Source organism: Camarhynchus parvulus, chromosome 9 (genome assembly GCF_901933205.1).
Source record: "Camarhynchus parvulus chromosome 9, STF_HiC, whole genome shotgun sequence".
Taxonomy (NCBI): Eukaryota; Metazoa; Chordata; class Aves; order Passeriformes; family Thraupidae; genus Camarhynchus; species Camarhynchus parvulus.
In genome coordinates this window covers 8,498,334-8,523,344 of record NC_044579.1, presented here as the reverse complement: position 1 = coordinate 8,523,344, position 25,011 = coordinate 8,498,334, and the positions used below count along the sequence as shown (strand labels likewise).

The window sequence follows — 25,011 nt, the reverse complement described above, 5'->3', positions numbered from 1 at the left end:
CCAGCTGTGCCAGTGCTGCGGCTCCCCGCAGAAAGGAGGATGCTCTGGGCTTTCCTTGGGGCTGCAGCTGGGATGAACTGAACTCAGTGGAGTGTGCCCCAGTCCCCTGTAAGTCAAGCCAGGCTTAAGAGAATCTTGGTCATCTTTCCTTGCACTCACCTGAAAAAACTCAAAAGACAATTTCTCCTTTTAACTTGGCTTTTGGTGGCGGGAGCCAAGGTGGGTGCTGTGTGGGGTAGCTGAGGGAGTCAGTAACTGCTGAGCAGCTGGAGCTGGCCCTTGACTCAGCCCCCCTGCCTTCAGTCTGTGAGCAGGTGAGGATGTCCAAGTGGTCATTTCCCATCGGTGGATGAAAAAATTCAAACCCAAACCCCAACCTGCAGTGTCTTGATTGTGGTTTAAAAGCAGAAGCTTTTTAAAAGAGGGAAGAAAAAAATTCCAAGTCCTCCCAAACCCTGTTTCCCTGGGTGACAGGACGAGCAGGGGCTGAGCGGGGTCCAGGCCCGTCCCCATCGCTCCCGGTTGCCGCCGCGCCGGCACGTGGCGCCGCGAGCACCATCGTGGCCCCGGAATGCGCAGGCGCAGTCGGGCCCAGACTACATCTCCCGGCGGCCCCTGCGCCATGGTGGCCGCCCGCCTCCTTCCCGGCAGCGCCCGCCGTCCCTTCCGGCTGCGAGCGGCGGCGGCGGCTCCGCGGGGCGGGCCCGCCCCGCCATGGCGTCCTGCGCTGACATCCTCCGCTCCGAGTTCCCCGACTTGGACGGCGAGCTCTTCGCTTACGTGACGGGTGAGCGGCTCCCGCCTGCCCGCTGAGGCTCGGCCTCCCGCGGCGCCGCATGTCGCGACACCTCCCCGGTGTGGCGGCAGCGCCCGAATCGCGACAGGCGGCGGGGAGGGGTGCGGCGGGGGGACCGGGAGGGTGCCACCTGTCGCGACAGCGCCGGCGCCGTGTGCCCGCAGGGATCCTGCACGGCGGCGGGGCGGACTTCGAGTCAGTGGACGAGCTGGAGGAGGCGGTGGGCGCGCTGTTGCGGGAGGTGTCGCAGGACACCAAGGACGACGGCGCCATCAGGGAGATCTGCCAGCGCCTCTTCAACACCCTGCAGCTGTAAGGGTACCCCGCGTCCCCTCGCACCTCCTCACCCACTCACGCACCTCACCCTCCTCCTCTTCCTCTCCGCAGGGACGAGGGCCAAGCCCAGCGCTGCAGCCAGGTGTTGCTGGATGCCCCCATCCAGCTTTCCCAGATCACTGATGGATACGGTGAGTGATGCCCTGGGCTCACGTCCTGCCACCGGGGTGCCGGAGCTCGGCAGGGCTGGGGGCGCTCTCCTGACCTTGGGAGGGGAGCCTCAGGCTCTCCCCCAGAGGCACACATCTGTTTCTCGTTCTGCTGCTGAGCTCCGGGCAGCAGTGCCCAGGGGTGAGCTGGGGTGAAGGTGGAGGTGGAGAGATGCCCTTTGGTCCCCTCATCCTGTCGGGGGAGGGATCAGTCGTGTCTGGGCATGGGTGGTCATTAAGGGCTTTGCAGAGCCTCCCTGGCACACGTGCTCACCAAGCCCAACCCCACGGTCTCCTTGCAGGTGACGCCAGCGCGGATCTGCTGCCGGGGCTGCTGCTGAAGAGAGGCCAGGGCTCGGTGAGTGAGGGCTGTGCCCTTCTTTGTGGGAATAGCTGGCACGTGGGGCTGCAGGTGCCCTGCCCTGCTCCAGTCCAGGTTGCCCTTGGAGAGCAACCAAGGCAGCAGCAGCCTGGCTGGGAGTATAGCTGCAGGGGGAACTGCTCCTCCTTGTCAAGCTCTCTATAATTTGGGGAACTCTTGACCTTGGTCTGGTAAAGAGGCTCCAGATGAGTTAGCAGCTTATTAATCTGACGAGATCTGTTTTGCTGTAATTTCTTAGTGAGCTCTGACTTATGCGAGGACCTTTGGCTCCTACAGCAAGGATTTGATTGAGAAAATAGGATGTCCCTGAATGACATCTTGAATATTCAGCAAGGGGTGAAGCCCTGGGTAATGGCAGGAGAGGAGGGTGTTACAGGTGGGAAGTTAGCAGAGAGCTGCTTCAGGGACATTTTAAGCTCTAGAGCCACCTGTAGATTGTTGTGGTTTGGGAATTAAGATCAAGAGCAGAGAAGTTTGGAAGTAGTTCCACTCCATGACCTGAGGAAATCAGGATGTCTGTATTGATGGAATGTGTAGCTGCTCAGGAACAGCCTTGGCTTGCTGTCTGTGTTGGATGTGCCAAAATCTGAGCATGGGTGAGGTGCAGGTGTACATCCACCAAGCAAGGATGGCAGTAGCTGCACAGTGTGGGCAGTGTCATTGCAGGCTGGTCCCTCACAGAGCTCCCTTTCCATGGGTTAATGTGTTGAGGATGAGAACCCTTCACTTGGAGGCTGAGACCTAACATGATTCCCATCTGTCTGAACGGGAATCTTAAGCAAAAACTGGCAGCTCTGGCTGATTTTGGCACCAGAGTTGTTGCAGCTGGATTCACGTTCCAGCTCTTGTGTCTGCAATTCAAAAAAAGATCTTCAGAAAAACTGGAGATGATTCCAGGCAGGCCTGGGGAGGTCTGTCAAGCTTTGGAGGACATGTCTTACTAGGAGATTCAGAGAGCTGGGGATGGTTTACAGAGTGACTCTGTAGGTGTGGAGTCACAGCTCTAGTAACAAGACTCTCTTCAGTCTGGCATGCAGGTCTCTAACGTGCTCTGGTGCCGGCAGAGTTGCCTAGAAATACCTAGGAGTGTTCTTGGTCAGCCACAAATATTTGACTCTGTGCAGGAATAAGCTGGAGTGGGCTGAAAGCCTGGCCAAGACCAGAAGCCAGGTTTAAACACTTGGCGCCTTCTTGCCTTCAGGGTTAATTAAATGCTTTTTGTCTCTGATCCACTGCTCAAGAAGAGTTTGTTCCAAACTGGCTAACATTTAATGTGTTGGGAAGGGAAACACCTCATGGTGCACTTCAAGGGTGGGTGCAGGGTGTGCCAGAAGAGGCACTGGGATGGCAGGTTGCTGCTGTTGAAGTGACTTGGCTGATCCAGGTCCCTGGAACTAGAGAAACTGACTGTACGAGAGGGTCAGCCAAAACCTCTGCCTTGCTGAGGCAAAACTTGAGTATGAGCTGTTGATTTAGGACTTCATTCCTGAGGTAGCTTCCTGGCCTGATTAGCCTCCTCAAAATATGCTTGAATCTGTCCCAGTTTTCCTGTCCTTCCTCCCTCCCTTTCTTCCAGGCTTGAGAGGTTGATTGATCTTTTTTCTCCCAGAGCTGGGCTTTTGGGGGTTTTGCTGAAGATGTTCTCTCTTCAAACTCTGTTCTGTGTCCCAGATGGTGAATGCCAAGAAACTGGAGAAGGCAGAAGCCAGGCTGAAAGCCAAGCAGGACAAGAGGCTGGAGCGGGATTCCCTGAAGTCATCGGGCCCTGTGTAAGTGTGCAGGGCACTTTGAACATCCCCATCCTGCTCTGCTGAGCATGGCTGGGATCTGGCTGTACCAGAGCTTTCCTGTTGAGCCCCCTCTCTGTCTTCTGCCTGTCCTCAGAGTCCTTGAGGAGGCATCTGCCAGCCAAGCTTCCAGCAAGAAGGAGACTCGCATGGAGTCGTCAGGCAAGAACAAGTCGTACGACGTGCGCATCGAGAACTTCGACGTGTCCTTCGGGGAGCGGTGAGTGCACTGGGGACTGGGACAGAGCCTGCCTGGGATTCTGGACCATGGGGGATTGAGGCTGGATTGGAGAGCAGTTGAGAAGTTACAGAGGGTGTGGCAAAGATCAGGAAGCAAGGTGGGCACTGACCCTACTGGCTTTGGGCAGGAGGAGCCTGTGATTTTTGCTGGGCTACAGCACAGCCTGAAATACAGCAGGGGCAGGTGGCTGCCAGTTATCCCCTCTTCATGGGACAGTCTGAGCAGGGAGCTGCCTGTTCCTTGCTTCAGTGTCCTGCTGACGGGAGCAGACCTGAACCTGGCCTTCGGGCGGCGCTACGGGCTGGTGGGCAGGAACGGGCTGGGGAAGACCACGCTGCTGAAGATGATCGCCAGCCAGAGCCTGCGCATCCCCTCGCACATCAGCATCCTGCACGTGGAGCAGGAGGTGGCAGGGGATGACACACCAGCGCTGCAGAGTGTGCTGGAGTGTGACACCACTCGTGAGAGCCTGCTGCGGGAGGAGAGGGACCTGACAGCCAAGATCAGTTCTGGCAGGTGAGGTCTTCCCCTGGATTTCCAGCCCTTCTGTGGCCTCTTCACCACAAGGTCTCATTCTGAGGTCTGTCCCTTCCAAAGCCAGGCTCTGGCAGGCGTGGGCTGTATCTTGCCCACTTTAGTCCTGCCTGGGGAGATCAGCCTCCCCCAGCACTCAAACCCTGACTTGGTGAGTCCCACACACTCCTTCTTCTGCCCTAGGGGAGAAGGGACAGAAGGTGCCAGACTGTCAGAGATCTATGCTAAGCTGGAGGAGATTGAGGCAGACAAGGCCCCAGCAAGGTGAGACAGCCCTGTAAGCACTACTGTTTGTTGGCATGGCCAGGGCTGAGCAGTTGTTTGGGGTATGGAAGGGTCATGCTGTGGCCTTGGGATCCAGCATGTGGGAATGGGGTTTTCCCTGCTTTTGTTCTTGTCTCTTCTCTGTCACAGCTCTGCTGGTTTAGGGATAGTTGAGCTTTCTGCTGAAGTTGGAGGGACTTTTTTTGCCCCAAATGGCTTGTATTATTGCTGCTGCTGCTGTCTGACCTCCCTAGGTTCTTGGTGCCTGGGGAGCATTTTTGGGATGATAGTGGTGGTGTGACTCTCTTCCTGGCCAAAGAGAGGAAAACTCTTTGCAAATCTCCTGGGACTTCATGTGGATGCCGTGCCCTGCTGGGCTGCATTTCCTAGCCAAGTGCTTCTCTCGGGTGTGCAGGGAAGTTTTCCTGCACCAGAATGGCTTTAAAAAATGCAGCAGAGTTCCCTTGGTGGTTGTGGGTCTGAGACCTCGGGCTGTGCCCTGCCTTTGGATGCTGTAGCTGGATTCCAGTTCTCTCCCCTTTTCCCCAGGGCGTCCGTCATTCTTGCTGGGCTGGGCTTTAATGCAAAGATGCAACAACAGACAACCAAGTAAGTTTCCAAACTTTGGGCACTGAGGCAGTGATGAGGCTGGGGAAATGTTCCAGTTGAGCCCCCAGGCACTGCTGTGGCTGTAAGGAAGAGCAGGGGTTTATTCTTGCCCATCCAATGTGGTCTCCTGCCCTGGGGGTGCCTGTGGGCTCCTGCCACCTTCCTGCTGGACCTCAGATCTTGTGCTGTGCCTGAAATCTCTGCAGGGACAAGTTGCCTCTGCGTGACAGCAGAGCCAAAAGAGCCCTGGGGGAGCAGGGATCCTGCAGGCAGGCAAACACAGTGGTTCTGTGTTGAACAGTAACCCCTCTCTGCATCTTCTCTCCTCAGAGAGTTTTCTGGAGGCTGGAGAATGAGACTGGCCTTAGCCAGAGCCCTGTTTGCCAGGTTGGTGTCCAGGCTTTCATGCCCTGGGGTTAAGCCTCCTTGTTGTCCGTGCTGCAGGGGTGCTGCCTGGGGGCCCTGTCAACCGAGGCTCTTGAGGTGGGGGGTGTTGGAGGCACTGCAGCTCTGTGTGTGTGATGAGACACTCTGCACTGACCCTGTGCCCCTTCTGCTTCTGATACCCATGTCTTGTTTTCCCCAGGCCAGATCTCCTTCTGCTGGATGGTAAGTTGATACTGCGAGTCCCCCTCTGACACTGCTGTGCCTGCCTGTGCCCTTCCTGGGGTTGAGAACATGCCATGGCCTTTATCTGCCTGCTCAAAATAGCCCTGTGTGATGGGCTGGCCTGGCAGCACGGTTGGCAGCAGTGGCATGGGGAATTCTGCCTGGGCAGCAGCTCTCACTGTGCTCAGCAGAGCCTTGCCCTGTGCTCCAGCCAGGTGGTCTGCATGTCATCCTGCCCCAAGTTTTGTTCCCTTTCCCTTGCTAGTCCCTGGAATGCACCCTGGCTGCCAGTCTGTGCTGGGGGAAATCACTTCAGAGCATGCCCAGGTTGGGTAGAGAGTCTGGGTGAGGTGCTGCTGTGGAGAGCATCCCTGCCTGAGCCTCAGCCCCCGTGCACACACAGCATTACACCCTACACACGTCCCCAGAGCTGGGCAGGGAATTTCTCCCAGCAGGCTCTTTGCTCCCTGATGCAGATCACTAGCCTTTAATGTGGGGAAAAAAATATAATCCAGCCATGCCCATCCCCATCCCTCCTGACCTCAATGCCTTTTCCCCCTCCCTCAGAGCCAACGAACATGCTGGATGTGAGGGCAATTCTGTGGCTGGAGAGCTATCTGCAGGTATGGGGGGAAAGAAGACCTTGATACAAAGAAAGGGTGAGGGAGGGACATGTCCTCACCTCCCTGGGTGGTGGCACCAACCCCCATGCTCTGGTTTGATGGTGCTCAGGCCTCCCTCGTGCTGTCTCCTCCAGACCTGGCAGTCGACCATCCTCGTGGTGTCCCACGACAGGAACTTCCTGAACGCGGTGGCCACGGACATCATCCACCTGCACTCGCAGCGGCTGGACATGTACCGGGGGGACTTTGAGAACTTCATCAAGATCAAGGAGGAGAGGCTCAAGAACCAGCAGCGAGAGTACGAGGCCCAGCAGCAGTACCGTGAGCACATCCAGGTACTGGGAGGAGCCAGTGGAGGTGGGGCATTCTTCTCCCAGCCTTGTCCCTTTCTCTCCGCCTTTCTGCTGTAGGTTTGGCAGTGAGCAGGGTGGCTGGTGCTGAAGGGGACTTGGGGCTCTCTGATGCTTTTCTCTCTCCCAGGTTTTCATTGACCGCTTTCGCTACAACGCCAACCGGGCGTCCCAGGTCCAGAGCAAGCTCAAGCTGTTGGAGAAGCTGTGAGTGCCTGTCCTGCTCCTCTCTGGAGGTGGGAAAGGGGCACTGCTCATGGGAAGAAATGGAGGTTCCCAGGGCACCTGGCTGATACAGTTGTGGTTTGGGCTTTTTGGGTGCCTGTCTGTGGTCCAGAGGCTTTGGTTAGGATGAGGTGTCACAGAGCTAAAGGCTCTACCTGGGCTTCTTGTGTGGGAGCAAACCCAGAGTGCAGAGCACCTTGGTTATATGTTTCCTCTTCTTTCAGGCCAGCACTGAAACCTGTGGACAAGGAATCTGAGGTGATCATCAGGTAAGTGTCCCCTGAGCCATTCTTTGGAGGGCACCTGGCTCCATTTCTGACATGAACTTCTCCAGGGTGCTGTCCCAGCTGGGACAACCACCCCTTTTACTCTGACAGGGAGACCAGACAGGTCTCCTCATTCAGGCTGGATTCCCTCTTGGGGCCAGGGCTGTAGGTCTTTGTTGCTTTCTCCTGACCATTCTTCCCTGAGGCCCTGCATGGTAGGGGAGCCCTCCTTGTCACCTGGGAGGTTGTTCTGGGTGGTTGAGAGTCTCTGAAGTTCCTGGCCATCTCTCTCCTCTTCCTGCCTCCTCAGGTTCCCCGATGGCTTTGAGAAGTTCTCCCCCCCAATCCTGCAGCTGGATGAAGTAGACTTTTATTATGAGCCAAGTCACTACATCTTTCATTCCCTCTCTGTCTCTGCTGACCTGGAGTCCCGCATCTGTGTGGTATGTGGGATTGCAGAATAATGGAGGCTGTGAGGGACCTTTGGGAGGACCCTGCTCAAAGCAGGGATAGCTTTGATTATAGGTTGGCTTGCTCAGGTCCTTGTCCAGTTGAATTTTGGGTGTTTCCAGGGAGAGCTATTTCTTCTATTCCACTGGGTCCCATCAGAGCATTTGATCATCCTCATTTTGAGGAACACTGGGACATTTTTCCTAGTACTGTTTAGAACTTGTGACTTTATCCTTTCACTGGATACCTCTGGGAAGAGACTGGATCCATATACAACTCCTGTCAGATGACAGCAGCATGTAGTGGGGGCCCTGCTACACTGGATGGGGTAGCAGACACTGCTTGCAGATGAGGCTGGGACTGGGTAATCCTTAGGCTTGAGAGCTGGGGAGGGAACATCTGGCACTGCTGCCAGTGCTGCTTGTCAGTGATAGAAATGCAGCTTCATGGTACACCATTTGTGCTCTGTCCTGCTCCCCCTCATCATCTGCCAGAACTGAAATTCCCTGATCACTGCCCCCTGCTCCAAACTGCCTTCATGGATTTCACATTCTCCAATGCTGCTGCTGCTTCTCTAGGTTGGGGAAAACGGAGCTGGCAAGTCAACCATGCTAAAGATCTTAATGGGGGAGCTGGCACCAGTCAGAGGGATCAGACATGCTCACAGGTACCTGGTTGGAAGGGCTGGAGGACTGGGAGGAATGGTGTAGCTGGGGGCCACACATGTGCCACCTTATGGCACTGCAGCTATGAATGCTGTGGTTGTAGGGTCTGGTACCAGCTCCCAATCACTCTTCTCATTCTGCAGAAACCTAAAGATTGGTTATTTCAGCCAGCACCATGTGGATCAACTAGACTTGAATATCAGTGCTGTAGAGTTACTGGCAAGAAAGTTCCCAGGTGAGTTTTTGTTGATCCCAGAGGTCTCCTGTGCTGTGCATGGAGGAGCATTCATTTGTCCATGCTCCTGGGCAGAAGGCTCTGTGCTATCAGTGCTTAAGGGTCCCTGCCAATACTGGGATAACTCCCTTCATCCAGCCAAGTTCAGGTCATTGGTCATGAGAAGCAGATAGCCTGCAGATCTCAGGCTGGTGCCAAGTTCTGGGGGCAGATGAGCTGCTTTCCTGCTCATAGGATGAGCACTGGATACCCCTTTCTCAGTTGGCAAAACTTCTGGTTCCTTTCTCCATTGCTTGACCCAGTGACAGGGACTTGGGAGTAGCATCACTCGGTGTCAGTCACCAGCCCTGCAGCCCCTGTCCTGATTGTGTCAGTCAGGATCTCCCTGCAAACCCCCTGCATGGGAGGGAATTGCCTGGAAGTGCTGCTGATCTCCCATTTGCTGGCCTGGCAGAGGCTGTCCAGCTGTGGCCCTGTGTCACACCAGGTGTGCCATAGCTGTGTTGTGACCTGATCCTGCAGGGAAGACGGAGGAGGAGTACCGGCATCAGCTGGGGAGCTACGGCATCTCCGGGGAGCTGGCCGTGCGTCCCGTGGCCAGCCTGTCCGGGGGCCAGAAGAGTCGGGTGGCCTTTGCCCAGATGACTATGCCCTGGTAATGTTCTCCCAAGTGCTGTTCATTTTTGCATGGCTTCATCCCTGCAGCTTGCTTCACCAGGAGGAAAGCGGGCACCCAGGGACTTTCTGCTACCGCACAGAAGCCTTGTCCTTGGGGGTTTTTATGGAGAGGGAGGTGTCACCCTGGGGAGGCTGTGTGGAAGGAGGCAGGTGGTTTTCTCCCACTGCTTTGGGCTCATAGGGATAAGAGGTGTCCCTGGGGCTGGGCAGTGCCAATCCTGGGGCCAGGCACATGCCCATGGCTGTGGCTCTAAGCAGCTAAAGCAGCAGTCAGGGTGCAGACCCAGCCTGAGCCCGTTTCACTGCGTCCTCAGAGCTGTCTTCTCTTCCAGTCCGAACTTCTACATCCTGGATGAGCCAACAAATCACCTGGACATGGAGACCATTGAGGCGCTGGCAAAGGCACTGAATAAGTTCCGGGTAAGGTTCTCCCAGCAACATCCCTTGTTTTTCTGACACCTCCTGCAGCCTCCAGCTCAAGTTACTTGGTATCTCAGCCAGAGGTGGATGGTGAAATACCAGCAGTGACTTCAAGTCTAGGACAGAATTTGGGAAATTAGTTACATTTCTGCCTTAGCCATCCATCCTGGTGGCTTGTTTTCATGATGGCTTTGGCTAGGAGTGACTGAGAGGAGCAGTAGCAGCCCAGAGAGCACCTTGTCCCATCCTCACCTACACTCTGGCTTCTCACATGCTGTGTGCAGCTCCCAGCCTTGCCTTGGGGCTGCTCAGATCTTCCTTAGGCACGTTTCATGCCTGATCTCTGAAGACAGCCTCCAGATACCACTGTGATCAACCTGGATCTCACTGGTTGTTGCTCAGGTTGGGGCAGTTTTCCTATGACAGAAAAGCTTAGCTGAGGCTGCTCAGGGCCCTGCCCAGACACCTTTTCACTGTTACTGACTTTATGTGGATTCTCCTTGAAGTTGTTGGAGAGCCAGTAACAAACCTTGCACTCGCCTTGTGAGAGAGGAGGTTAAATATGTTACTACTGCACATGGCTCCTCCATAGGTGATCTGTGTGTCCCCCTGAAGAGAGGAAAAGCTGGGATGAGCTCCCTGCCAGTAAAATACTGTTAAGTTTTCCTGGGATCTGATGGAAACCTGAAGTGCTGGGCAGAGGCTAGACAGAGGCACAAGATCTCCATGCCAGCAGTCCTGGGCCCTGGGTTATGCTCCTGAGTTCCCCATTTTCCCAATTGTGTATTGACAGGGTGGCATAATCCTGGTGTCCCATGACGAACGCTTCATCCGCCTGGTGTGCCAGGAGCTGTGGGTGTGTGAGAACGGCACCGTCACCCGCATCGAGGGTGGCTTTGACCAGTACAGAGACATCCTGAAGGAGCAGTTCCGCAAGGAGGGTTTCCTATAAGGCAGGTGGGAGCCGGACTGTGCCAGGGGCTGGAGAGCAAAGCTCAGCCACCTCGGCTTCCATCCCAACTGTGCCTGGCAGAGCGCCGAGGACGCTGCTGCCCACATGGACCGTCAGCCATGCCATCAAACTGCCACCTGACCTGCTCTCCCCTCCCGGGGCCGGCTGGAAGGACAGCGCGGGAGCAGGAGCCTGGTGTGCGTGGCCAGGGGCACGCCAGGGCTCTGGCACTGGCCAGGGCTGTGCCTGGCCCTGGGCACACTGGGAAGGCTGTGCCCAGAGCTGCTGCTGTGCCGAGAGGAGGGAAGGCAGAGCATCCTGACCCTCGGTTTAACTCTGTGCTCTGCAGGGCAGAAGAGCTGTTCTCCGTGTTTCTTCGCTTCACCCTCTGCCTTTTTCTTTCTTTGTTTTTTTGTTTAACTGCCTGAGCATTAGTCCGGCTCCATCACATGCCGCTGTCCTCCCTGCTGCCTTGGAGGGAAACGAGGCATTTGCTGCTAAAAGTGACCCCTGCCTCTTCCCCAGCCCCCCGATGCTGGGGCTTGCTTACGTCTGTAGTGCCAAGGGAGCCAGAGCCCGGTTCTGCCGGGCGTGCTCCCTGCTCCTTTCCCTGTGCTGCTGCCGGTACCGCCTCGCTGCCTGCCTTGCCTTTGAGCCGGCTCGGGGGTGGACTGCCCTGGGGTGGGCTGCCCAGCATCCCTTCCTGCCCACCCACACAGAGGTTGTGGTGTAAATAAACCCAGGACGCAGTGGGTGCAATGCTCTCCTTTCCTTGGGGGGCTCTGGGGCTGGATTTTGGAGGGGAGGGTGGGATTGTCCTGCTGTTGCCTCAAGCACAAGGGTTGGGAGGGGGAGATGCTTTCTAGATTATTCTCTCTGAGTTAAATGGCAGCTCTGTGGTGCAGGTGAGGCTGTGACCTCCTGGATGGAGTGTGCCAGTGTCCCACTGGACAGTGAGAGGCCACTGACCACCTTTCAGGGCATGGAGCTGGTGTGAGGCTGGGATGGATGTCAGCTCTGGAGAGTACTGGATCCAGTTGTGGTTTGAGGGGGAAATGGGGCCAGGGTGGGCAGGAGGAAGGGGGCAGAGCTTTAAATTACATTGAGGAGGGAATGGAGATGTGTTTCTGGGCGTCAGAGAGGAACCAGGAAACATCAACACCTTAGGAAGCAATGGGGTAATACCCATAAATTGTCTCAAAGGAATTGTCAGGCAGGGCTTCTCCCAAATGGCAAAAAGGCCCCCAGCTGAAGTGTCTCCACACCAAAGCATGCAGCATGGGTAACAAGCAAGAGGAGTTGGAAACCATGGTGCTATTAAAAATCTATGACATAATTGCAATCAAAGAAACAGACATACAACTGGAATACTGCAATGGGGGGGCTACAAGGTTTCGGAAGAGAGGATGGGAAGGAGGGGCAGGGGTGTTGGACTCTCCTAAGGAAGGGACAGGTAGTGAAGAGCTGCCTCAGTAACAGCCATGAACAGGCTGAGAGCCTGTGGGTCAAAGTCAAGAACAGGACCAGCAAAAGACATCCTGTGTTTGGCATTTACTACAGGCTGCCGTGTCAGGGGGGGCTGCTGATACAGCTGCCTTGCTTCAGATGTGTTGGCAAACTCCGTGTATCTTCAAGTCCGGCATCCAAGTTGTTGATGAAGATTTGAAGAGCATTGGCCTTAAAATTGAGCTCTGCAGAACCCCACTAGTCACTGGTCACCAGTCTGATGCCATCCCATTCACTATAACCTGACCCATGAGCCTATTGCTCACCCATCCCATGACATTTATCCCGCTGTGTGCTGGACATTCTGTCCAGAAGAATCCTGGGAGAGACACCGTATTGAAAGCTTTACTGAACTCCACATTTTATATCAAGGCCTCCCTAGATCAATTACTTGAGTCACCTTGTCCTTAAAGGAAGTTAAATTTCTCAAGCAGAACTTTCCCCTCGTGAACTTGTGCTGGCTGTGACTGATGCCTGCATTGTCCTTCGGGTATTTTTCCATAACTCTCAGAATAATCTCCATCATTTTACTAGGCACTGAAATGTGACTGACAGGCCTATAGTGCCCAGGATCATCCCTCTAGCCCTTTCAGGGAAAATGTTTGCCAGTTTCCAGTCAAGTGGGATCTCTCAGATTCCCATGGCCGTTCAAAAATCATTGAGAGAGGTCTCATGATGACATCCACCAGCTCTTTTGAGTACTCTTGGATGAATTCTGTAAAGGGCTTCAGCTGGAACAGCAGATCCTGCACGAGTTTGGAATCGACTGGGAGTTTATCATTCTCACAGCCATGGTCCTCCAGCTCAGGGACTCCTAGAGCCCATCACTGGTGTTGAAAGTTGAAGTGAAGAAGGCATTAAACATCTTTGCCTTGTCTATGTCCCTACTTGTGGGGTGCCCATCCTCATCTAGTAACGAGAAGATATGAATTCTGGGGTGGCTTTTGCTGTTGACATATTTTAAAAAGAGGGAGTGACTTTTTTACACAGGCGGATAGGGATGAGAGGACGAGGGATAGCTTCAAAGTGAAAGAGGGGACACTTACTTTGGATATTAGGATGAAATTCCTCTGGGAGCGTGTGGAGGCAGTGGCACAGGTTGGCCGGAGCAGCAGTGGCTGCCCCAGCCCTGGAGCTGTCCCAGGCCGTGTCGGACGGAGCACCCCGGTGGGGTGGGGTGGGTGCCGGCCCGGCCCGGGCGCGCGGGGACCGTTCGGACACGGTGTTCCCCCCGAGCCCCAACATTCCCTGAGCCGCGACCCCGCGCGGGCGCTGGGCGGTGCCGCGGCGTTGCCGTTGGCGGCGGCGGCGGGTCCGGGCGAGTCCAGCCCGGCTGCGCTCCCGTACTCGGTACCGGGAGGGGCGGACACTCACCGGCACCCCCCCGCACCGGGACGGCCGGCGCGAGGCCCCGCCCCCGCCTTCCCCGCCACCAGGTGGTCCCGCCCCTGCGGCCGGGGCGGCGCTCGAGCCTCGCTCCCACCGGCGGCGGGCACCGCACCGCACCGCACCGGGACTGCTACCGGCACCGGGACTGCTACCGGCACCGCCACCGGCACCGGCATGAACGCCGGCGGGCAGCCGGCGGAGCCCTGCCCCCGCGGCGGGCCGTGCTCGGCGGGGAGCAGCCCCGTGCCCAGCCCCGCGTCCCCGGCGCCCGAGGAGGTGAGCGGGGCGCTGGGGAGCGGATGGTGGTGGGGGGCGGCTGCGAGCTGGGCATCGGGGGTGCGGGGGTACCCTCCGGAGCGGGGGGGATCGTCTGTGTGTGCGCGGAGGGGGGTGGGCTCGTGTGGCTGTGTGTGTGCGGGGGGGTTCCCCCGTGTGTGTGCGGGGGGGGAGTCCCTTCTGTGTGTGCGTGTGCCGGGGGGGTCCCCTCATGTGTGTGTGTGAAAGGGGGAGGGGGTCCCCTGTGTGTCTGTGTGTCCGGGCGGGTCCGCTCTCCGCGGCTGTGTGTGTGTACGGGGGGGTTCACTCTGTGTGTGTGTGTGTGTGTGTAGGGACAGGGGTGCCCTCTGTGTGGCTCTGTGTGTGTACGGGGGGGTCCTTCGGTGTGGCTGTACGGGGGGGTCCCCTCCGTGTGGCCGTGTGTGCGCGGGGGGGCTGTGGGTCCCTCCGTGTGTGTGTGTGTGTGTGTGCTGGGGGGGCTCGTGTGTGGCGGAGGGCCTCATGGGGGAGCGCTGTGTACGGGGGGGAGGCGGTGCTGGAGGGGGAAGCTTGGCGTGGAGGGCTGGGGGGGCTCCGTGTGTGTGTGTGAGTGTCTGTGTGTGCGCGGGGGGAGCGGCTCCCTGTGTGCCCGCGGGGGCTGTGCGTGGGAGAGGACCCTCGGGGGGCGGCTGTGGGCACGGGCGGGGGATGCCGCCCCGGGGGGGGGGCCCGTGGCGGCACTCGGGGTCCCCATGAGGGGGCCCGGGGCGCTCGGGTGGGCTGGGGGCTGTGGGGGTGCCGGGGTGCCCGTGTGTGTGCAGGGGAGCGGGGGTGCTCCGCGCCGCTCCGGGGGGAGCGGGGGGTCCCGTGCCGGCGCGGTTGCCGCGGGCGCGGGGGTGTCGGTTTGGGGGGCGGGGTCCCCCCGGGCCGGTCGGCCGGGGCAGGACCGGCAGCGCGGCGCCATCTTGGGAGCCATCAGGTGCCCGGCGCGGGGACGGGCGGTGCGGGGGCCGCCATCGACACCCCTCCCATCCCCCGGCCGCCGCCGCGGGGGAGCGCCGCGGCCCGGCCCCGGCTCCCCCTCGATCGGCCGCGGGGTGCGGGGCTGCCCCGGTGGGGCGCTGGTGCTGCCGGCGGCGCCCGGCCCTCACAGCGCTCCCCCCGCGGGACCGAGCCCCGAGCGCGCCGGGCGCTGTCCCGGGAGCGTCCCCCGTCCCGGAGTCACGGCCCGTGGGTGGACATGCCGGCACCGGGCCCCCGAGCCGCTGATTCAGGCTCCGCCAGCGGCCGCCCGGCTCTGGGTGTCCCGGCATGTCGTCACGGTGTCGTCGCGTGTGTCCGGCCCTCCCTCCCCCCTCGCCCAGCCCCGCCGCCACCCCGCCCGGGATCTGGGTTTAAAGGGAAGGGCTGCATTTTCCTCGGCAGATGAGGAAGACTTATGGGAAGGATGGGTGTTTGGGTGACCCCGACATTCTGTGCTTGTAAAACTGCCGGGTGGTCCAGGGCTGCCGCCAGAGCCGGCTGTGATATCGGCTTGGTTGGGATATCCCGGGAGTTTAATCCACTCGTGGTGTTCATTGCAGCCACTTCAGAAACGGCGGAGAACTGTGGAGGATTTCAACCAGTTCTGCACCTTCGTTCTGGCCTATGCAGGCTACATCCCCTACCCTGAAGAGGTAAGTGGGCTTGCATAGTGTTCCTCTACAAAGACACTGGTTCTCCTGGTCTCCCTGCCATGTGCAGACTCAGCTCCTAATCTTTGAGAATCATGGATTGGTTTGGGTTGGAAGGGACCTTAGAGATCATCCAGTTTCAACTCCCCTACCATAGGCAGGGGTGCCGCCCACTAGATCCGGTCGCTCAGGGCCCATCCAGTCTGGCCTTGAAGTTTGGGTAGACACTGCTGGAGAGTCGTTCTCTCCTTACCCCAAATACCTGTGCCCTGGTCTCCCCTGCTAATCCTTCATCTTCCCCTCTTGCCACTAGTATGTGCCCTGGACCCACGGAGGCAGCATGAGCCCCCAGAACAGCACGGGGAGCACTCAGGACAGCGACAGCTCAACCTCATCTCACTCCTCTGATGGCCACATCCCCATGGACAATAGGAAGAGCAGGAATGCTGTGGCCAGGGGGGCTGTGGGCAGTGGCCTGCTAATGAGCAGCCCTGCCTTTTCCACCGCCTTCTACAACGTCTGGCCCCAGCAAATCAAACGGAAGAAGCCACCAGCAAAGAAACGCATTTTGGAGCAGGAGGTGAAGAAGAGGGTGCCGCTGAGTGCTTGGAAAGACTTTGGGGCAGAGCAGGACGGGGTGAAGCAGCTGGCTGCACTGGCAGGACAGCTGTCTCCTGTGAAAGAGGAGCTATTGGAGCCTTCCCTCAACCCGCCTGGGGACCCCCAGCCCAACTCCCTCCTGGAGGAGCCAGTGACGGAGGAGAAGGACTTGATGTATGGACCACAGGGAACTGAGAAGCCAGCAGATGATCCTCAGTTTAAGGAGCATGACTCCTTCTCTGGAGAGAGAAAAAGCCCTAGTCCCTGTAATACCTTGGACCAAAGCACAGGGGAAGATACAAGTAGAGAGACCTCCCAGCTCAGTGGTAAGTGTCTGGGGGACTGCAGGGGGTCCTGTTGTGCTGCAGCCAGTGCCAAACATTGTCCCTCCCTCAGCTGGAGCCACCCTTGCTGGCCACAGTGGGGGCCTGTCCATAGCCCAAACTTTTCCCAGCAAGAGGAATACTTTTGGGAGCTGGGGGACTGAGGAGCAGAGGGCAGGAAGCTGACCAGCCCTTCGGTAGCTCTGTTCTGCAGAGCAAGCAATGCAGACCTGAAACAGGTCTGAAGTGGGGTATAGGGCTGCCTTACTCATCTGATTTTGATTTTTTTTTTCTTTTTCCCCCTTTTGCAACTTTAGCAGTCGAATTTGCAGAAGTTCCCAACACCAAAGCAGAAGGTGAGTGGGGGGCTGTCCCATTTAACAGCAGTAGAACTGGCTGGTCTGGCCACACCAGACCTGCAGCTGCTAAAGCAGGTGGTGTCTGACTGGGGTCTCTCTCTCTCCCTGAGCAGATGATGATGCCTGGGATCTGATCACTTGCTTCTGCATGAAGCCCTTCGCAGGGAGGCCCATGATCGAATGTAACGAATGCGCTACCTGGATCCACCTCTCCTGTGCCAAGATCCGCAAATCCAACGTGCCTGACATTTTCATCTGCCAGCGGTGCCGCGATGCCAAGCAGGAGATTCGCCGCTCCAACCGAGCTCGGACAGTGCCCCGCAAGCGCCTCGTTGACTGATGCTCCTGCAGAGCAGGGAGGCCGGGGGTCCCTTTTTAACCTGAAGACTTAGACAATCAATGCACTGGCAGGGGAGGGGCTGGGACACAGGGCCGGACTGTCCCCCTCACACCTCTGGCCTCTGAAAGCTGCCCTGCGTGTTCTCCCCGAGGATCGGATCCGCCACAGAGCTCGGTTATCCCCGAAGTGTGCAGGGGATGGGAGGGTGGTCCAGATGCTCGTCCCTGTGGGTGGTGTGTTAGTGTTTGTGATCTCCTGGGGCCCCACATGCACTAACTCTTGGATCCAACCTCCTCCTCACAGCCCCTCCAAAGAGCCCTGCCCATGTGCCTTCTGCACTTTCCCTGGGGGACGCAGGCCCCGCTCCTGTCCTGGTGACACTCAGCTCAGCCCCTACCTGCCAGTCCCCATGACTATAATTCTTAACTGGGTTCTTTCCTACTTGCACATCTGGTTACTGTGGGACCACAGCTGGGGGCAGGGTGTGGGACAGCCCCCTGTCACACAGCAGCCCCCCAGGCTCATCCCTGTGCCTCTCTCCTCCTGTGGAAAGCCTAGGCCCCAAAAGTGCTTTATGTTTTTATAGTTAATTTGTATTATAGTTACTTTGTATTATAGTTAATTTGTATTATAGTTAATTTGTATTATAGCGAATTCTGGTCCTTGCCCTGTGGAGTGTGACTGGAGTCTTATGTATATAATAAATACTTTTGCCATAACACTGGTGGCTTTGGTATAGGTCAGTGACCTTGTTTCTCATGTCCCTTGGGGACCCAAGTGCTCCCCTGCTTCCCTTCTGCTGTGGCTGGGAGGGGACCCAGTGTAGGGACACCTCTCAGCCCTGCTACTCCCCCAGGTAAATCCCAAGCTGCAAAAACAACAGGAAACAAGCAGACCAGTGCATCTATGTTTAATTTGGCAATGACCACCTCCCACACTACTGCAGTTTACAGGGATGCTCCATGGGGGGAGGTCCTCAGGAGGTGCATGGCCTGGGGGACAACCTCTTCAGTAGGAATCATGATCCAGAGCCTGCTGCCATCTCATGGGGAATGTCATGGGTTATTCCACAGAAGCAGCAGGTCCGATGGCTCAGGGAGGAAGGATGTCCTTGTGCCTTTGCTCTGATGCTTAAGGCACATCACTGGCTCAAAAGGAGAGTTTTGCTCTTGGGCTCTGACAAACCTTCCTTGTCTCTGTCTCCACTCTGGAGTGCAGTTAGAAATTAGTCCTGACAGCAACTGAGGTGCCAAAGGTTCCAGTTTTCTCCACAAAATAAGCCACTAATTCCAAGACAGAGATGTCATTGGTTTCATTTGCAGATCCAGACGTGTGTCAGCTTCCATCAGGCATGCTGTTGGGACATGTGGGAGATGCAGTGAGGGTGACAGGACAAGAAGGCTTTGGGCTCTGAGTGCTGACCTGGCTGGGGCAGCAAGAAGGCACTGTTTGTGGGGACCCTTACCAAGCAGGGTCCTGCTGGTACAACTTTTCAGTTCCAAGGCTGTAAACGGTTCAAGAACAGCAACTAACTGGGTATAACTTCTATGCTAGGGAACAAAGCTGGAGTTATGCAGCTGAACAAGTATCCAGTCGAGGTAGGCAGGCAGTGGTCTATTCCTCTGCGGCCCACACAGAGCTGCCTGCCTTCTGCTCCAGGTGGGGAATCACTGCCTCCGTGTAAAACTTCTCCAGCTTGGGCACTGTCTTCCCCCAGAACTCCCTGTCAAACTCCACGGGGACCACAGCTGTCTCCTTGTTGGTGTGCACCACGAAGTCAGCCCTCTGCAAGCCAGTGGTTCCCAGCTGGCACTGGACCTGGGTAAAGTAGGGATGATTCTTCTTCAGGACATAGGAATCCCCATCCACCTCCAGGCAGAAGTCCTTGTCCTTGCAGGCCTCACGCACCGTCCTGTTCCTATGCTTGTAGGGACACTTCACCTCCAGCAGCCCCAGGTCCTTCCCTGTGGCTGGGTCCTTGATGATCCCATCCGGGCTGGCAGCAAGCCAACTCTTCTCGGGGTGGATGAAGAGGCCACAGTCCTCCACTTGCACTGGCTTGCCCCCCTTCTGTAACTTCTGCTTGTAGGCCTCCACAGCCACCTTCTCATTGCGGATCCCCCAGGACATGGCTGGGGTCTGCACCTTGGAGCCAGAGCCCACCACCTCTTTTAGGTAGGACTTGGGTACCTCGTCTGTCTTGCTGTTGGCAAACTTGCTGTTGGCAATTTTGGGGGCCACAGAGGCAGTGATGCGGTTCTCCCGCCACTCGTACCACTTGGGGTTCTCCCGCTGGCCCCGGGTCTCCTTCTCCACCCTCGGGATGTCCTGGCTCTTCACAGGGGGCAGGAACTGGTCGCAGGCCTTGCTCAGGTCAGCCCCGGGCTGCTTCTTCTGCGGGTACAGGTCAGTCCTGGCAGGACCAGCAGCTCCCTTGGCATCAGGCACCTTCTGGGTTGTAGAACTCCTGCTGGGGGCTCTGCTCTTGTCCCCAGCATCTCCTCGGGCTCCGCGGGATGCTGTGGATCTCGGCTGAGCCGAGTCTGCCTTTGTCCCCCGGCCCTGCGTGGGGGTGGCAGCCTTGGCAGCCGAAGTGCTCCGGGACTGGCTCCCCGCAGCTGCGGCCTTGGCCCAGGTGGCTGAAGTGGAAGGCGGGGGCGCAGCGGGAGCAGTTTTGGAGGCGGTTGTGGCCGGTCGGGGGGATGATGTGCCAGCAGACTCCTTTCTGGGTCTCCCCATTGCTACAAGTCAGAGGATCTTGTACTGTGGACATGGAATAAAGTTTAACGCAGATCTTCACAACACTTATTTCCCTTTCCTTAGCCCTCCCTGCGCCTGCTCGAGGGCACATCGTGTCCCTGCCAGAACTGCCACTCCCACACCTTCCCTCGGCTCACGTATCTCGGTGGAATGGCAGCTGGCCCAGCTGGGGTGCTTGTTCTCACCCCCCTTCCCGCATCCCAGCCCGGGCCGCCCCGAGGACAGGGCGGGGGCACAGCGGAGCCATCCCCGCCGGGAGCGGTGCCCGCAGGAGCCGCTTCCGCCCGGGGACCAGGCGCGTTCCCCGCGGGCCCACCGGCTCGGCCAGCGGGGGTGCCGGGAACCCCCAGCAGCACCCCGGGGACCCCGGGCGCGCTCCGGGACCGCGGTGCGGAGCTCCCCGCGCGGTGCCGCCGCCCTCACCGCTCCGCCGCCGCCGCTCCGGAAGCGCGTCCCGCCTTCCCCACGTGCCGCAGGGCGGCGGCCCGAGGCGGCGGGGCCGGGCCGGGCCGGGCCGGGCCGGGAGCAGCCGTCGGCCGAGCCCCCGGTCCCCGCTAGAGGGAAGCAGCCGCCCGGCCATTGGCGCCGCGGGATGTGCCCGGGCATGCCCGCTCCGCTCCGGCCCGACATCCCCCCGCCTTCCCCCGCATGACGCTCCCCGGCACCCCCGGACATTTTACGCCGGGCTGGGGACGAACCCCGCAGCCCCGCCCGTGGGCAAGGGTCCGAGCCCGGCCCTGGCGTAGCCCATCCCCGCCCGTGGGCAGAGGGCTGAGCCTCCCGAGCTCCGCTGTGAAGGGACAGGCTGACCTGGCGCGACCCCGCCGAGCTCCGGTGGCCCAAGCTGATCTGATCCGCCACGTCGCGCCGCGAGCAGACGTTCGGGAGAAGGGCGGGAGCCGGAGCGGCGATACCCACCGGGAGCGCCCGCTGTGCTGCTGTGAGCAGGTCCGGGCTCAGGGATGGCTCAGCCCCACCCCAGCCTCGCCGAGGGCTCGGCCCCGTGCGGGAAGCAGAGAGAGGCGTCACGGCACGGGAGTTTCGGGTTCCTCAAATCCCGGCAGTTTCGGTTTCTCCGGAGAGGCTGGCGCCGCCGAGCGAGCCCCGGCGGGGAGGCTGCTGAGAGATCCCCCTGGGCCCACCCCACGGCTCGGAGCCCCCGTTGTTTTCGCCTGCCGAAAGCAAATCCAGCAGCCACCAGCGTGTGGCCTGGGTCTGTGTCAGAGCCAGCCCCACAGGGGCTTCCAGCCCCTTCATCTACCTCTGCCAGCATCCTGGGAAGATTTCAGTTAGGCAGGCTGAAGTGCTGGCAGCATTCCCAGCCCCTCTCCCCAAGGATCCCAGATATCTCCACCAGCCATCTCTAGCTCTGCTGATGTGTCCTTTCATTTCCTCCCTCCAGGCCCTCTGTAACTCCCTACAGCTGGGCAGACCAGTATTACCTAGGTTAAGCCAAAGTGTGCCTGATTTTGACCAGAAACACCACTGGCACCTTTCTCCTCCATGGCTACCCATCCCCAGGGTTTGGTTTAGTTCTTGCTTATTATGGAGCAGCTACACAGGACGCCCCTGCCCCTCTCCCTGCAGGCAAGCCTCTGCCATCTTCAGCAAGGACTGACGAGTTGCAGCTGCATTGAGCACAGCTCCTGCCAGCCTGGGTTTTGGGTTATTTCCCAAAATAACTCAACTCACACTAAATTCACAGGGTTTGTCAGCTACTGAGGACCTGAGAGCATCTGTAAAATCTCTGTGCTCTGTGCCCCCTCCAGCAAGCCCTATCAATGGGTGATAATTCAGCTCCAGGAAGAGGTGATTTGGGGATAAATACCCAGACCCTGATTGCTCCCTTGGGTTGTGCTGCAGCTGCTGGCGAGGTGTTACTGGGGTGTGAAGGAGCTGAATGGAGCCGTTGGGCTGAGCTGGGCCTCTGTTTGCAGAGTTTAACATATCTTAGCTCAGCGCTCTGCTGAAGAGCGATGCCAAGCTCTCCAGGTCTGTTTGTGTCTGTGATGAGCTGCTGTCGGGAAGCTGTGACAGTGCAGAGCAGGGACACAAACGCCTGATGCTGCTGGGAGCAGATTGGGATGGAGCCCTTCTGTGTCTCCTGCTGAAGCTGCCAGCATGCTGGGGACACTCAGCTGTGTCCCCAGTGCTGCACAGGCCGTTGTCACTCACCTGCTGCCGCACCGGGGCCGACGTCTGACGCTGGGGGCTGGCCAAGCTCCATCACCCCGGCTGGTGGCACTGAACCAGTGCTCGCGTTTGGATGCTTTTCTTCGCCTCAGCTTGGTGTAGAAATGATATCTCAGAGAAAAATCAAAGCTTGTGTTTTTTTTTTTTCCTGGGGCTGGAGTGGCTGTGGTGCTCGCTGTGATGATGGGAGCAGGAGTCCTGTGCACGTTGCAGGCTGTGAGGATGTGTTGTGGTGTGTGGGGGGCCTCCAGCAGCTCCCAGAGCTGGTGGCTGTCACGGGGGGATAACACATGGATTAGCATCCTTCTCCTGTGGTCGTAAAGCAGAGGGAAGGGGAGCAGCTGCACACTTCAGCTCTCCTCTGTGCACCGGGAGGGGAGTGATGTGCCATGGGGCATCTCACACGGGGGAGGGAATGGCTCAGAGTGCTCTAGCAAGGGCCCCAGGGATGCACAGAGTGCCTCTTGGCCAGATAATTGTTGGCTAGAGCGGGGGATGAGGGGTCAGGAAGGAGGAGTGTGTCTCACGCTACCGTGTGCAGCCTGGAGCATCTTCCAGCGAGATTTCCCTGCCTTGCTCCTGCTGTCACCTGTGAAACCCGTGTCAAGGAGCTGCAGCTGCAGTGGCATATGGGTCAGCTCAGAGGTGAGATCTAAAAATACCTGCTGAGGGCTGGGGACTGCTCCCCTCGTGGTGCTGCTGGATTTTCTGCCCCAGTTTGTGCCTGGCCTGGCTCCAGGTTCGGTGTGGCTGTGGCGGTGGGTTCTGCGGTGCAGGAGGTGGGTGGGGGGACTCCTCTCTGTGTCTCTATAAAAAGAGCTGCAGCAGCACAGAACTATCTATAGCACAGGGAGCTGCCTGGGGAAGGCAGGGCAGGGATTAGCCCAAATCTGATGGGTTTCTCTGGTCCTGCTTGGGAACGTGGGGCTGTCAGTGGCTGAGGGATTCCCAGTGCGCCCCGGGCTGTGAGATCTCCCTGCCAGCAGAGATGTCCTGACTTTGCTGGGATTTCCTGACTGCCTGCACCTTCCCCAGGGGGGCTTGTTGTCACACTTGTGTCCCAAAAGCTGCGCTGTCCCTGAATCCCCCTCCTTCCTGCTTCTCAGGGCTGTGATTTCACTGCAGCACAGGGAGGCTGATGAGGAAAGCCCAGTGGTACCCCAGGGCATGTGGCTTTGGGGTGGATATTGAGCATCTACCTGCTCCCAGTCATTTTGTTATGGTCTCAGGGCAGCTGAGACCTTTCATAGCGAGGCTGGTTGTGACACTTGTGGACAATGTGATTTGTGCTGGACAGTTCAGCTGGTTGATGGGGGCTATTTTGTCTCATGATCTGTTGGGGGGCACACAGGGGGTGGTTACACGTCCCAGTCACACAAACCCTGTGGTTTTTCGTGCTGCAGCATCCCCAGGGGTCTCACCAGTACCTCAGTTTGCCTGGACACTGCTATTCTGTGGGTCCAGAGCAGCCCACAGCCGTGGACTGTGCTCTTGGCTGGTGCCTGTCACTGTGTGAGGGTGTTGGCTGCCCCCTGAGCCCCCCAGCGCTGCCCGTGAGAGCATCCCCCCACCCCCGCGGGGTGCCCGTATAGGGAGTGTGTCTCTTTAATGAGGCTGGGCTTGGAGCAGCTCTGCTGCTGGCACAGGGAGTGAGGGATGGAGCGAGGGCGGTGAAGGAGCCAGTGCCAGAGAGGGAGCCTGCAGCAGGGAGAGGCGGGGAGGGACCGCTCATCCCCCGGGTACCGCAGCCACCCTGACGGAGGGACAGGGAAACCCATCCCCAGGGAAAAGAGCTCTGCAGGAAGCACGGACCCAGCGGGTGCTGAGAGGAGCCTGCAGCCTCTGTGTCATCCTCATCCTCCTCCTCCAGGTAAGGAGCAGGGCCAGGGGCAGGCAGGGCAGGGACCGTGCCGGCTTGGGACCCCGAGGGTGTCCCGCAATTCCTCGGTGTCCCAGGGCTGTGCATCGGCTGTCAGGGCAGCTCTGGGTCATGGGAGGGGTGAGAGGTGGAGATGAGACAGCAGGGCCACAAAAGTGCTGAAATCACCATCCGGCAGGGAGCAGACAGGGCTGGCTCCAGCAACTGCTGGGAACACGCTCCAGGTTATCAGCAACCAGTCCCTGGGCCAGGCCACGGCTGTCCCGTGGTGGGGGACACTGGGACCCTTCTGTGGGGCTGCCCTGCCAGGATTTGCCCTTGTCAGGGGAATCCATGGGGCTGGGACTTTTCCTTTGGGGGGTGCCTGTGTTAGGGTGCATTGAGGACAAGTAACTCCTGTTCCCTGACACAAGGATGGGATTTCCAGGGGTTTTAGTGGCTCTGGGGACAGCAGCAGCTCAGGTCCTGGGGGTGGTGGTCCTGGATGTGGTGTTGGAGTCAGGGTGTGAGTGCCAGCTTGCACGCACGTGTGCAGTGGGCTCTGCTCTCTGTTCCCACTCCCCAGCAGACAAAGCAGAGGCACCACAGGCTGGAGACAGTCCTTTGCCCCATCCAGCAGTTCCTTCCCCCTTCACTCCTCTTTGGGCTCTGCAAAGTGGTGTGTTCCATGGGTGTAGGGCAGCAGCACCATCACCTCCTGGCTCCATGGCCTTCTCCATGCTCCAGGAGTTGGGATGGATCCTGCTCTCCTGCCTTTGTGCCCCATGGGATGTCTTGCAGGGCGGGGAGGCCAGGGAAGCTGGGGTAATGCAGCTGAGCAGAGGGGCAGCAATGGCTCCTCACTCCAGGCACTCGTGCAGAAGTTGGGCTCCTCTCCTTCCATCCTTTCTGTTGAACCTGCCTGTGTGTCTGTCACCAATGGAAATTTCCGCTGGGTCTGCCTGTGTCGGGTTTGGCCTCTTCCTTCCCCCGGACCGTGCTGAACCCCGGCTTGGGCGGCTGTTGCTGCAGCAGGTGAAACTCTGGCAACTCCCCAGGCAGCTGAGGAGGGTCTGCTGGGCTCAGGCACCTGCTTCCCTTTCCAGCCTGGCTGGAAAACTCAGCCTGCCCACAGGCGAGACGAGAAACATTGATTCATTCTGACCCAGGGAAGAGTCAGCTCT

At 58.5% G+C, this 25,011-nt stretch overlaps 3 protein-coding genes across 5 annotated transcripts; 2 read left to right on the top strand and 1 right to left on the bottom strand.

The window, feature by feature from the left end:
• The first annotated feature begins 532 nt into the window (after positions 1-532).
• ABCF3 (ATP binding cassette subfamily F member 3) lies at positions 533-11,322 on the top strand. Its single transcript, XM_030954809.1, has 21 exons — positions 533-787; positions 961-1,108; positions 1,184-1,263; positions 1,584-1,639; positions 3,335-3,432; positions 3,548-3,670; positions 3,941-4,207; positions 4,409-4,489; positions 5,039-5,098; positions 5,429-5,485; positions 5,685-5,707; positions 6,275-6,330; positions 6,465-6,665; positions 6,811-6,887; positions 7,130-7,174; positions 7,482-7,614; positions 8,200-8,288; positions 8,430-8,521; positions 9,044-9,176; positions 9,532-9,619; positions 10,413-11,322. Exons 1-21 carry the CDS (start codon positions 715-717, stop codon positions 10,569-10,571), a joined length of 2,139 nt encoding a protein of 712 aa, XP_030810669.1. The 5' UTR covers positions 533-714; the 3' UTR covers positions 10,572-11,322.
• Positions 11,323-13,518: 2,196 nt separating this feature from the next.
• LOC115906914 (PHD finger protein 13-like) lies at positions 13,519-17,735 on the top strand. The gene is made up of 5 exons (XM_030954465.1): positions 13,519-13,742; positions 15,305-15,397; positions 15,708-16,320; positions 16,635-16,673; positions 16,790-17,735. Exons 1-5 carry the CDS (start codon positions 13,641-13,643, stop codon positions 17,014-17,016), a joined length of 1,074 nt encoding a protein of 357 aa, XP_030810325.1. The 5' UTR covers positions 13,519-13,640; the 3' UTR covers positions 17,017-17,735.
• Positions 17,736-17,915: 180 nt separating this feature from the next.
• LOC115906875 lies at positions 17,916-21,012 on the bottom strand. 3 transcript variants are annotated; one of them, XM_030954404.1, is made up of 2 exons: positions 20,587-21,012; positions 17,916-19,779 (listed from the first exon to the last, which is right to left on the bottom strand). In XM_030954404.1, exon 2 carries the CDS (start codon positions 19,753-19,755, stop codon positions 18,631-18,633), a length of 1,125 nt encoding a protein of 374 aa, XP_030810264.1. In that variant the 5' UTR covers positions 19,756-19,779; positions 20,587-21,012; the 3' UTR covers positions 17,916-18,630. The 3 variants fall into 3 exon arrangements, with proteins under 3 accessions (XP_030810264.1, XP_030810266.1, XP_030810265.1); XM_030954406.1 differs by having other exon boundaries at positions 20,695-21,012; XM_030954405.1 differs by lacking the exon at positions 20,587-21,012 and adding an exon at positions 20,200-20,242.
• Between the last annotated feature and the right edge of the window lie 3,999 nt (positions 21,013-25,011).

Coding starts and splice junctions, on each gene's coding strand:
- ABCF3 (XM_030954809.1), top strand. CDS start 715: ATGGCGTCCTGCGCTGACATCCTCCGCTCCGAGTTCCCCGACTTGGAC. Junction 6,666..6,810: donor AGTACCGTGAGCACATCCAG/GTACTGGGAGGA, acceptor TCTCTCTCCCAG/GTTTTCATTGACCGCTTTCG. Junction 9,620..10,412: donor AGGCACTGAATAAGTTCCGG/GTAAGGTTCTCC, acceptor GTGTATTGACAG/GGTGGCATAATCCTGGTGTC.
- LOC115906914 (XM_030954465.1), top strand. CDS start 13,641: ATGAACGCCGGCGGGCAGCCGGCGGAGCCCTGCCCCCGCGGCGGGCCG. Junction 15,398..15,707: donor ACATCCCCTACCCTGAAGAG/GTAAGTGGGCTT, acceptor TCTTGCCACTAG/TATGTGCCCTGGACCCACGG. Junction 16,321..16,634: donor AGAGACCTCCCAGCTCAGTG/GTAAGTGTCTGG, acceptor TTGCAACTTTAG/CAGTCGAATTTGCAGAAGTT.
- LOC115906875 (XM_030954404.1), bottom strand. CDS start 19,755: ATGGGGAGACCCAGAAAGGAGTCTGCTGGCACATCATCCCCCCGACCG.